Source organism: Psammomys obesus, unplaced genomic scaffold (assembly GCF_907164565.1).
Source record: "Psammomys obesus unplaced genomic scaffold, mPsaObe1.curated_primary_1811, whole genome shotgun sequence".
Taxonomy (NCBI): domain Eukaryota; kingdom Metazoa; phylum Chordata; class Mammalia; order Rodentia; family Muridae; genus Psammomys; species Psammomys obesus.
In genome coordinates, this window is record NW_026585504.1 from 69,466,356 (window position 1) to 69,478,421 (window position 12,066).

Consider the following 12,066-nt stretch of genomic DNA (forward strand, 5'->3'; position numbering starts at 1 on the left):
TATGGAGGTGAATCTGGCAACTTTATGGGTCAAGGAGGAAACTCTAGAGGTAGGAGAGCTAATTTTGGTCATGGTAAAGTTTTTGGTGGAAGAGGAGGCTATGGTGGTGGTCCTGGTATAGTAATAGAGGAGGCTATGGTGGTGATTCTGGTTACAGGAGAAGAGGAGGCTACAGTGGTAGTCCTGGTTATGGTAATAGAGGAAGCTATGATAGTGGTCTTGGTTATAGTAGTAGGTGGATGTGGTGGTAATCAATATAATGAATTTGGAGATGATGGTGGCAACTATGGTGGTAGTTCTGGTTATAGTAAGTAGTAAGGCACAATGTTGGTGATAAACCAGGATATGTAAACCAAGGTGATAGATGTGCTGGTGGAGAAGGAGGGTGTGTTTTACAATGAAGGATGGAATTTTGTGGGAGGAACTATAATGATTTTGAAAATTATAGCAGATAACAGTGATCAAATTATGAAGCCATGAAGGGTAACAGTGTTTGTGGAGAAAGTACGGCAGTCCCTATGGTGGTGGCTATGGATATGGTGGTAGAAATGGAAGCAGAAGGTTTTAAAAATGGTTTAGCTGGCACAATAAAGGTGAGAGAGAGAGAGAGAGAGAGAGAGAGAGAGAAGGGGGACAGGAAGCACAGAGTAAATCACACCTAAGGAAAACACTTGAATTTCAAGCATTAGAGGAGGCAAAGCCAGGAAAGAAGTGATAGAAGTCACGGGTAGGAGAGAGAAAACGAAAGGCTTAAGTGGAGCAAGGATGCCTGTAAGTAACAGATGAGGAGTCTCCTCCTTTTTAGGAAATATCTGGACTGGTTTGAATTTAGTCTCTACATGAGAACAAATTTCCAGATTATCTCTCTTATTTAACTGATTTTTCAAGAAACAAACAGTGATTTCCTGGTCATTTATACAAACAAGGTCTTTGTATTCTGACCATCTAAGAAAAAATTCTAGCTAGAGAGAAACTAGAAGCACAGCCAAATAAAGGGCCTTATCAGATGAGACATGTGGTAAATCCTGGACTCTGAGGCAAAGCTGGTATCAGGGGAACACACCTTGCCTGCAACTGCTTTAGTGCAGCAGTATTCAATGTAAACCCAATGGGTACCACTCCCCACTGATGGTGACCCTAGCCAGAGACAGTTACTACCTAGAGCTTAAGCAGAAGCTGCAAAGCTCCCATACACATGCTCTAGGTCTAAGGAGGAGGTCTAGAGTTAAATAAGAAATGAAAAGAAAAAAATTCAAGTTCAAGCCTATTCTTGGTAATAAAGAAAAAGTGGTTGCTTAGTCTGTAAGATATATGCCCATTAATTTTAAATGCAATAAATTATCTGAGAGGCATTCCACTCCTCTCAAGTTTTAAGAGAAATTCTGGGAGAAAGGAGAAGAAAGAAGTATAGAAATAAGATGACAGGGAGTTACAGTAAAATTTTTATCATTAAAAAAAAATGTATAGCCAGGCCTGATGGCACATGTCCATAGTCCCAGAATTTGTGAGGCAGAGGTAGCAGCATCACAAGTTTAAAGCCAGACAGGGCTGTATAGTGAGTAAAATGCTGTACAAGAAAGAAAGAAAAAAGAAAGAGATAAAGAGAGAAGGAGATATAGAGAGAAAGAGATAGAAAAAGAAAGAACAAGAGAAAGAAGAAAAGATTGATTTTTTTTTCATTAAAATGACAACCATAGTCAAGAGGAAGAGAGAGGCTAGCGAGATAGCTGAGCTGTTAAATACTTGCTGCTCTAGCAGAAGACCCAGGTCTGGATCCTAGCACCCACACAGTGACTCATAACCATCTGTGACTCCAGTTCCAGGGGATCTGACACGCTTATGACTTCCACTCAGGTACCAGGCATGCATAAGATGTATACACATACATGCACACAAACCACTCATACACATGAAATAAATAACTCTTCAAAGTATGGAGGAATGGAGGAGACAACAAAGCCTGGGCCAAGTAAGTTCTATAGCTGGACTGCCCACCAAGCTGGCATAGTTAGATCCATGAAGAGAGTGCTGGGGCTGGGAACAGTATAGAAACCCTGTACCTTCTGCACCTGATTACTGTCCTGAGTCTAGGGCCTCTGTATAGTACCACAATTGACACTTTAAAAAAGTGTCAATTTTTATTTACATTTTTATTTATATGTGTGTTTATGTCACATATATGCAGGTACCCAACAGGTCAGAAGATGCTGTTGGAGCTCCTGGAGCTAGAGTTACAGGCAGCTGTAAGTGGTGTGACATGGGTGCTGGAACTAAATTTAAGTCCTTTGGAAAGCCACAAGTGCTCCTAACTGCGGAGCCATCTTTCCAGCCCTGCAAATGACTTTTTAAAGGACTGGACCAGCTTTTTCCTGGGTGGACAGAATGATATTTCTGAGCCCTGCCTCCCACCCTGTTTTTGCTAACTTTCCCTCCTGTAGAACTGGTGTGAGGAGCAAAGGGAACATGCAGTCACTTCAGTACTCACCATAGACTATGACTAGTGAATGGAATTTTGCTACTGCAAAAATACACTTCACTTAATTTATTTTCTTTTAAAGTTAGTAGGGGTTGTATTAAGATTTCTCCTGATGTGGGCTACTCAAGACCACTGCTAAGATTCCTCCTAACATGAGTGAGAACTGGTTGCTCAGTAGTGGATTTTAATACAATAATGAGAGTTATGTGCAAAGCTGTCAAGCTGAGCACTTCTTTTATATTGTTCCCCAAACAATTTCATAGCTACATTATTAGGGTATTTCAGGAATACATCTAAGATGACAATGTTTGCAGAAGCAAGCAAAACCTACAAACTTAAGCAAGAATTTTTATATTGACAATCAGCTACCTTGAGCTGCTGGTGTATTAGGATAGATGTAAGGAAGTGTGGGGCCACCTTATGGTCTGCTAGAGAAGGATATCATGAGCTGTTATGGAACAATTTGTCTAAATTTAAACCAAACCTAACATGCCAGAGAGTTAAATAACTAACAGGGGAAGAATGACTTATAAAACCTATGATAATTCCAAAATACTTGGAATCAGTGGTTGCCACAATCTTAACCATACCATAACTAAAGATACAACCAAGCACAAGAATGAGGTCAGAGGTATGCCATGAAATTCAGTAATGGTTATGAGAGGTACCAGATTTAAATGAGCCAGGCTGGACAGTTTGGCTCTGTTGGGCTCTTACCTGTTTCCTCACAGTAGAGCTTCGCCTGTGGTTGCCCCACCCAATCAGAAAGGATCAGCCCAGCAACAGGAAGGAAAAAAGAGAAAATTGGGACAGAATGAGAAATCACTCTTAAATTCAGAACTAAAGCTTTAAATCATGTAAAACAACTATAACAGCAGGTAATGAAACATATCACATTAAGTTCAGTGCCAGAAACAGCTAAGAGACGTGCAAAGTTATTTCCCAACAAAAGCTTAATAAACTGTATCCTGTCATAAAGGCACAGAGGTCCCTGGTTTTAATGCCTACCACTTTTCAAAAGTTAATAGGACCCAAATGGTTTAATCTGTAGTAAAACAGAGTAATGTTAGAAAATTTTAAGATCTTTCTATGAAAGGAAACAATAATAGACACCAAAGAGTGTATATTTTCTCTTGAGACTCTCAGGGAAAAGAAAAAAAAAACCAATTAATTAATTTTTGTTTTTTATTTAGATGGCAGGACATCAAAGGAACCTCAGGGCCCCTCTGTCAGTGTTATTCAAGCTATGTCAGCTGTTGAAGCTTTTCCTCAAAGGTTTCAGATACAGAAGCACACTACTCAACAAGGAGAGCAGCACTGCCCTGCTTTGGGAATACACCATTCTAATGCTGGACCTCACTGACTCTGCTGCCAGCCTGCCTTAAGGCACCTTGCTGAAATCTTAGTACTTCTCAGAGCTAACATAATGCCCTTTCCTTCAACCAGAGGAGACTGATATTCTGAGAGGGAAGATAAATAGCCCAAAGTCATAGGTGGATGAAGGGATAACCAACTCTTTTTAGCTTTTCCAGAGATGTGGTACCTCTGATGAAGCTAAGACTACACCACCAGGAGATAGATTCTACAGAATTTCATCTTCTTAGTTCCCTCCAGTCCTCAAGAATGGTATATTAAACCTTGGCTGCAATCCACTAAGACAAAATGATGAAAATCAAATTAAGTTATCACTAAATAATGACTAAATGGCCTCATGACTGTATGAGTTACCAGGTTAATATAATGCAGTCTGGTTCATTAAATCATGTTCTCCTTTTAAATCAGCACATTTTTAGGCATCTCAGGGTGCTGGCTGAATGAATGCCTTGTTCTCTGCCAGCTCATCACACCATCATGACTGTGAAGGAAAATATTTGGCTGAGGTGGAGAGGGAGGGAAGGTGGAGAAAGACTCGGAGGATTGCATACTTATATATCAGCAGAGATTTCTCCCAGTGCTATTTGGCAAGCCAATGCAATGTAATATTTCATTATCCACCAACAGTCATTAATTAGGGCCACGTACACACACATACAAAAAAAATTTCTCAGATCAAATGCTATCATCTAATCTTTTTTGCATCAGAGACTTCCCCTAAGGCCACATATTAAAGTCCTATAGCTAAGAGGTTACCAAGATCCAGAGTCCAACATTTATTTTCTTTGCAATATAGTGGCTTTAGGGAGTTTTTGGGAAGATTTTTATCAACTGATAACTCCCATGATATTATTTTGTTCAGACTTCCCTAAATAGAAGTAACCCTACAGCCACTTGAAAGGAGAGGGAGTTGGTAAGGCAAAGAGAAGGAAGTAATTCCTGTCTCAGGCCACTCCTTTGCAAAGTCATCAAACATTTTTTACAATACAACTCTATGGCACTTTCCCAGGTTGCTATTTTCCATGGGCCTCTCCTTATCCCTTCCCAGGGCCACTTACCTGGCAAGACTACAATCTGTCCGCTGACCTGTGGAAAGAAAAGGGCAAACTACATTTGTTGAAGCAGAAGGAATGGGGAGAGCTGTACACCCTAGGAATTACTGTGCCCTTCATATCTTCTTAGGGAACCAGAAGCAGAAAAGAAAAGGATTGCCCCCAACCTCCTTTTGGGCAGGAACTTTGCTGCTCTAGGTTCTCTGAACCTTGTCAATTCTGCTTCTCAAATGAGAAAACAGGCACGGATGTATGGTAAGAACAAGTCAAATCTTACTCTAGAGAAAAAAAAATTATAAGCCTTCTCATACATGAAATTCAGCTTCTTATGTACATGCTTAGTATATGTGTAATGGAGGGGAAGGGTAGATTTTGGGGACACTCCTTTGTCCTAGTTTGTCACTATATGAGCAAGTACCCACATGGCGAACAAATGATGGCTTTCAGTTTAATGACAGGTGGTAAGGTTTTCATGGGCCATAGATAGCTTTGAAAAATGAAATGGAAAACCTTAAAGTTGGTAAGAAATTTTTAAAATAAAAATATGTATATATGAATGCATAAACCATGATGTAATATATTGCCTTTTTTGGGCCAATAGGTAATGAAGCTTGATCTGTCTTAGTTAAATCAGTGACAAACTCTGGCAGGCATTGAGCCTGGAAAGACAAGATCAACTCCCATACTCCTTATTTAAGACCCAGGAAAGGCAACTGTAAGGGTTAGGAGAGGGCAGGGTTTTTTCTTTCATTTAGTGTTACTAATTGTTAAGATAGTTGTCGGCAACACCATCCCCCAATCTTTAACAGCCCTGTTACCAAAGGCTTGGCATTCATTTGCAAAAAATACTATTCTGAGCCATTATTTTCAACATCTGTCCCATTTCCATTTTGGAATATTCATACACATCAATTATCCCTTTGTGGCAAGAATAAGAGGCTCTTGCATTATGTGACAAATACTTACAGAAGGCAGGACATGATGATTTGCACACAGGATGATTTATAGCTATTATTTTTCTCTATCTCTGAAACTTGTCATCTTCAAATTATGGCAATTTGCAGCCCCAATGGCCAACATCTATTCCTCTAGAGTAATATTATTTGGTGCATACACGTATAAATACACACATACACACACAGACATGCTTGGCTCTCATGCCTAGACTTGAACTGTCTGTGTGGGAAAAAAATCAAGTTACTAAAAGGCTCTTTTTTTTTTTTTTTTTTTTTTTTTCTTCACATTAACGCAAACATCTTTAAAAAAAATCACAATATCAAAGATGCTAGAGAGAGAAATTATCTGGGGGAATTGTCCAGGGCAGCACAAGGACAAGGAAAGAAGTGTCGGTAGTTGAGTCTGGTCTGAAAAATAGAATTCCAATTCTTGAGCTAAAAAGCCAACGAGCCTTGTAAAATTTGCTTTACCTTACAGTTTGTCTGAAGAGTGCTCAAGAATTTATTTTAAAATGTTAGACTTCTGTATGAGTGCAGGCATATCTGTCACAGATGAGACTGTATGTTCCCTGTGGCTTCATCTTTAAGAGAAGAGATTAGTGGGATAGAGAGGAGGGGTAGAACATTCAGGGGCATCCCCAACCTGGGAATGCCATTAATCATAGGATGCTGAGAGCTAGGCAGGAGACCTGGGCAGGGTTCCAAGCAACCTCAGGGAAGCTTCTTTTTCAACCTTCGCCTTCTGGTTGACAGTTGACTGGGGAGAGAAAGTCCAGAATGTCTGTCTAGTTCTCTGCCTCAGTACTTTCTAGTGTTTGCTTAAGATTATTGCCAGGGATGAGACAGTACATGCAGCACTTTGGTCTTAGTTCAGCCACACTAGAGAGATGGCAGCCACTTAGGTAAAAAGAAATGAATGTTTACTTTGAAAGCTAAAGAAGCAACAACTCTATCCATCTCCTTCCATTCGAGGACCTTCTCTTTCCCCAGGACTGGGAGTTTTAACAAGTGTCTAGAAAGGTGATAACCCATGGCCCTTTACTGCAAATGCAGCAGGAAGGTGAACAGTTTGGGTGGAAAGCAGGCACACTCCACTCCACTTAAAGAAACAGATGATGAACATTAGCATTTCATTACACATTGCTGTTTTCCCACTATGCAAGCAGCCATTTAGGGGAGTGCTTCACACTGAACAGGCTAGGAAAAGAAACACATTCATGTAACCAGTTGGGGCTAGTTGGTTGAGGACAAGAGGCATGTGCTAAGGAAGACAGTGCTGCCTCTCTGCTCTACCAACCTCTAGTAGAGCATGTGCACACTCACTTTCTCCCAGGGTTTTCTGCAGGAGGTCATGTTTGGCTTGTAACTTGGTGATAAGGTTCCTTCCCTCTAAGTACTCCTTCATCTTCTGTAAGGGAAGAGGAGAAAGAGGAGAACTTAGATTCTTGAAGAAACACAAGACACAAATGTTCAACTGTTCTATTAACCTCTGAAAGGGCATTTGATTTCTGACTTTCTGACTCAATTTCTGGCCGAGGAAAATCAGGATTTTCCTATGAATTTAATCTTAGCCTGGATAAAAAAACCCGGCTTTCTAAGTAGAGTCCCTCCTGTGCTTCCTTCAGCCCCAGTGAAGAACGAGAACAGCAGAAAGAATGACAGCCTGCCTGAGTCTCAGTGTTGTTGTTGGGAAGACATGCACTGCTCTCTGCCACTTAGGCTGATATCCTCCTCCTCCCAGGGTGCATTTCATTGCCCTAGCAGTAGTGTCAATGGTAGGCCTCGCCCACAGAGTGGCCTTGTGTAAGCCAGACCTTAATAAGTCTCATCCTCTATTCTAATACAGGCTTCCTGAGAACTGGGAGTTTCTGGGTGCTTGGCTGGAGTGACTGCCACCTACTGTGTGCATGCGCAGATTCCCAGTGAGATGTGGTATGCCGCCACCCCTGTAATAGCAGGAGAGATATGACTGCCATGTTGCAACTTCAGTTTATGAGAGACTATGTCTGACTGGATAATTCACCAAATCTTTAAAACAACTGTATAAATCACTATTATCATTACTCCCACTTTACTTGAGTAATGAGAAGAAGGTGGTGGGATTTGAAGAGATTAATAAAATTACTCAAAGGGAGTGATGAAGTTACTATCTGTTGTGTAGTGAGTATTTCTCCCCAAACTCCACTGAAACATTCTAATCCTAGGGAAGCTTCATGAGAGAGAAGTAAAAAACTCAAAATAGGCCCAGGCAGTTTCTGAAACCACCCAGATTCACTAGGCCCTCCTTTTTCAAGAGTAAACAATATAGACTACTGAGTTACTTCAGATAAAGCAGAGGATAGCCAATCAGCTTGAAAAGAAGCAGAAACCAGCTGACCTGCCTGGAAGAGGTTCAGACTAAGCTATTTAGAAAGGACACTCTTTAGCCCATTGAGCTACCTGCAGGCTATGTAGTCTACCCCAGGTGCCCACTGTTTGAGAGCTTTTGTGATGAAGATATCTTTGAGCCATTTCTGCTCCTCTAAGTAATTGTTCACCCATTCTCCTGTAGGTAACCCCAATAAAACTCAATAGTTCACCAAGTTGGACTTTGGTGGTATCCGTATTATGGTCTGTCATGGGCTTTCTATCTGAGCTAAGTAGATTTACATTTGTGTCCTGTCACACAAATAGTATTCAAACATGCAGTTTGACAGAATGGCGTGTGCCCTGAAGCATTATAATAAAATGTTCCACCTACTATACAGAGCCAAAGAGAAGCAGAACAGACTTTCACATTAGTCATTCTTTTTACATTAACAGAAACCCAGGAGGCTTTAGACTACTTTAGCACATAGTCTCTCATCTGATTCTCATATAACTCTATACATAGATGAGGAAGCGAGATGACAAGACAATCCTAGGAGAGGGAGAGTGTCAATGCAAGCTAGTAAGTGGTAATACCAGGTGAGGATGTTTTCCACTCTCCTCTTATCTATTCTTGAGGATCTGAGTCTGCCTTGGCTCTCCTGCTGCATTGGTTCATATGATGGAGTTTAACTTAGAAGCAAATGGGAGGGTCTCCCAGAGTATGATCCATGAGTGACTAGAAAGACTTGACTTTGCTCCAATGAACAATCATTTTAATAATAATACTTCAGTCTTTTACTGTGCACTAAAAAAATGTATGCCAAGCCTTTTATTTTTATAACTATTACCATTTCGTTAAAGATAAATAAAGAAAAAATGAAAAGTTCTGAGTTCCACTTACTCTTTTTTTTTTGGGGGGGGGTATAGTATGAAGTTTTAACTAAGAGCTTTCCCTCTTCATTCCCATTTAAAAAGAAGGAAAGCTTACTTATCTGGGAGATGGCCCCTGGGCCTTTTGTGCTTGCCCATATGGTCCTATGGGCAACTTGTAAATTCCCATGGCACCATTCTCATACAGTGTTATCATAGGAGGGTTTTCCCTCTGATGTCTTTTCTATCCAGAGACCATGTCATTGATTATCCTGACTACCCATGATGCTTAGTGCCACTCCTGGAAGATAGTAGAAATGTATTAAATATGAAGAATGAATAAATGAGCAATCTCATTCTCCTCTGTATAGGCTGCTCCTTGCAATTACAAACCCAGCCCCTAAGGGTATCCCTACTCTAAAGAAAACAAGCCAGAGACAAATCCTATGTTAAATCATTTCTGCTGTCTTATTTAAGGCCTGTTCCCTGATCCTTTATGCCTCTGCATGAGAACATCTGCATGAAAATAGGCTCTCTTGTCACCTTCCTCTTTCCATCTGTTCCAGCTGTCAGCTCACTTGCTGTCAGCCTTCCCTGGATAATATCCTAATCTCCATCCAATGCCTAATTGCGGGGTTGGAATCATACTTAGGATCCAGAGTGGAAAAGCCTCTAGGAAGTATCCATTGCTAAAAGTACAACCCTGAAAGGCCTATCTTAGAAGGTTATCCCAGGAGTCTCAAGTGGTTGAAAATTCAAGAAGCTATAACTCCTAACACAGACCAGAATGCTTAGAATACGGACAAAATTCTGAAAGGGGATGAATAAAAATTCCTTTCTCACACTCATGTTTCTAGTCTCAATTCCCAACTCTTCTTCCAATCCCAAGTTCATATTCACATCTCACTAGGTGACTTCAACTGACACTTGGTGAACCATTATAACAAATAATAATCTGAAAAAGAAGTATGCTATTACCTTTCAGGTTCCATTAAATACAGAGGATCAAACTGTTTCCAAATATGTTCTGCATCTCTAATACTAGGGTAAAAAGAAACTTTGGGTTTTGTATCTAGGTGGGAAGGTAAAGGGCTCCCAGAATCTGCAGACATGCTATTCATCACTTTCTTATCTCACCCAGAAGTCAGGACAGACATGCTGGGGATAAATAATCCTGCCTTTATCAGTGTAGCTGAGGTGGAAGTGTTCAGTTGCTGCTGAACACACAGAGCTGAGACAGTTAAAGCCATGGGAAGAATTAAGTAGCTTTTTGGTGATTCAGCATAACATCAATATTATATAAATCAGATTGTACGCACGCACACATACACACACATACATGCTGTTACATATCAGATTATAGCTCTAAGTCTAGTGGCTTGCTTGATGGACTGTCTTCTCTTCTACTGTCTTCCCCAAGTCTACTCCTAAGAATTCAGATAGTTTGACTTTGCTACTTTATCAGCCACAATTTTCATTCCCTTCCTCATTCTACCTACTATTTTAGAACTCCATACTTGGGACTAGAGAGATGGCTCAGCGGTTAAGAGCACTTACTACACTTGCAGAGGATCTGGGTGCAATTCTCAGCAAACACTTGGTGGCTCACAAACAGTGATGTACAGTTTTGGAGTTCCAATGCCCTCTTCTGGCCTTTGGAAGCACTGCATGCAGACAAAAACTCACAAAACCAAAATACATCTGAAAAATTTTTTTAAAAAGAATCCCACACTCCAATTTTTGCATAAAAATATTTAGGGGAAACTCTAGCTTTCTAAGGCTTTGATAATTCTTGGCTAAGCAGAGAAAAGGCCTTCCCACAGCAGAGAACTGATTAAATAAAGATGATGTACCTATACAATGGAGTTCTGTCCAGCCACTGAAAGATTTGTGTGAGATATGAGACAAATATTTTTGGACTAACACAAATAATATCCAAAACAAGTGATAACAGTAAACTAGAGGACAGTGAAAGTGGAATTCTTCTGTTTGTCATATTTTATTTCTTAAATGTCTCTTGCAGGGCTGAAGATGGAACTCAGTGTCACACATGCTAGGCAGGCACTCTTAACTACTGAGCTATATTCCCAGCCTCATTTGTTACAATTTCCAGTGTAATTTATTGTATTAAGAGGCACTTACTGATAGATCACAGGCTGCCTATGCATAGAAATCTCTGAAAGGACAGGATACGCTAGTTTCAATGAATGGCAGAAGGGAAGAAAGTAGGTATCAGGGGTAACATAAGGCTCTACTTTCTCCCTAGTTTCCTTTTGGTATAGTTGAGTCTTTAAAAAAGGTATAACAAGAAAAAGAAGTAGACACTGAGAGATGATGTACTACAGAAGACAGGTGACAGACAAGGAGGTCAGAAAATTCCCTTAATGTAATAATGGAAGAGAGGTGCTGAGCCTTTCACTTTAGCTCCTCAGCAGGAAAGCCTGTGCATAGCAGGTGACCTGAGTTCTAAAGGGTTCAGCTGTTGATGAAGGCCTTGTTCAAACCTACCCATCCCACTGTGCTTGTTTTTCCTTTTTTTTTCTTCAAACCTTTCAAATGAGAAGGCTGGGTCAGATGATATTTAAAAGTTGCTTCAAGTTTAAAATTTTATAATTTTCCACCTACTATTGCAAGCAACTGACCTTGGCAAGACATGCTTCACATTTCCATTTGATGTCACATGGGCAGATTAATCTGATGACAGTAGCAATCAGGCAGAAAACTATCCCAAAAGCCCAATATAGTCACTAGACAGACTAGCTATGAGTCAAACCACAATGAGGGATCTCATCACAACTTTCCAAGAGCTGGCAACTTCCAAGATGTACTGCCTTTTTTTTTTTTTTTTTTTTTTTTTTTAAACATGGTTTGGCAAGCATAGGCAGTCCCTGTTTTAATATGGGGACCTGAACTCTATTTCACTATCACCATAAAAAATGTCCTGCTATCAGGAGATAAATTATCTGACATATTTCATATCCGATCACAA

The 12,066-nt window shown here is 40.2% G+C and overlaps 1 protein-coding gene across 3 annotated transcripts in view; it reads right to left on the reverse strand.

The window, feature by feature from the left end:
- Window positions 1-12,066, reverse strand: part of Srgap2 (SLIT-ROBO Rho GTPase activating protein 2) — a 221,872-nt gene that overhangs the window by 31,919 nt on the left and 177,887 nt on the right. For all 3 annotated transcript variants that reach the window (XM_055602569.1, XM_055602563.1, XM_055602574.1), the window contains exons 11-13: window positions 7,182-7,266; window positions 4,909-4,936; window positions 3,194-3,218 (exon numbers count right to left, since the gene is read on the reverse strand). In XM_055602569.1, the coding sequence (XP_055458544.1) occupies window positions 3,194-3,218; window positions 4,909-4,936; window positions 7,182-7,266 (138 nt within the window). The remainder of the gene's footprint in view (window positions 1-3,193; window positions 3,219-4,908; window positions 4,937-7,181; window positions 7,267-12,066) is intronic.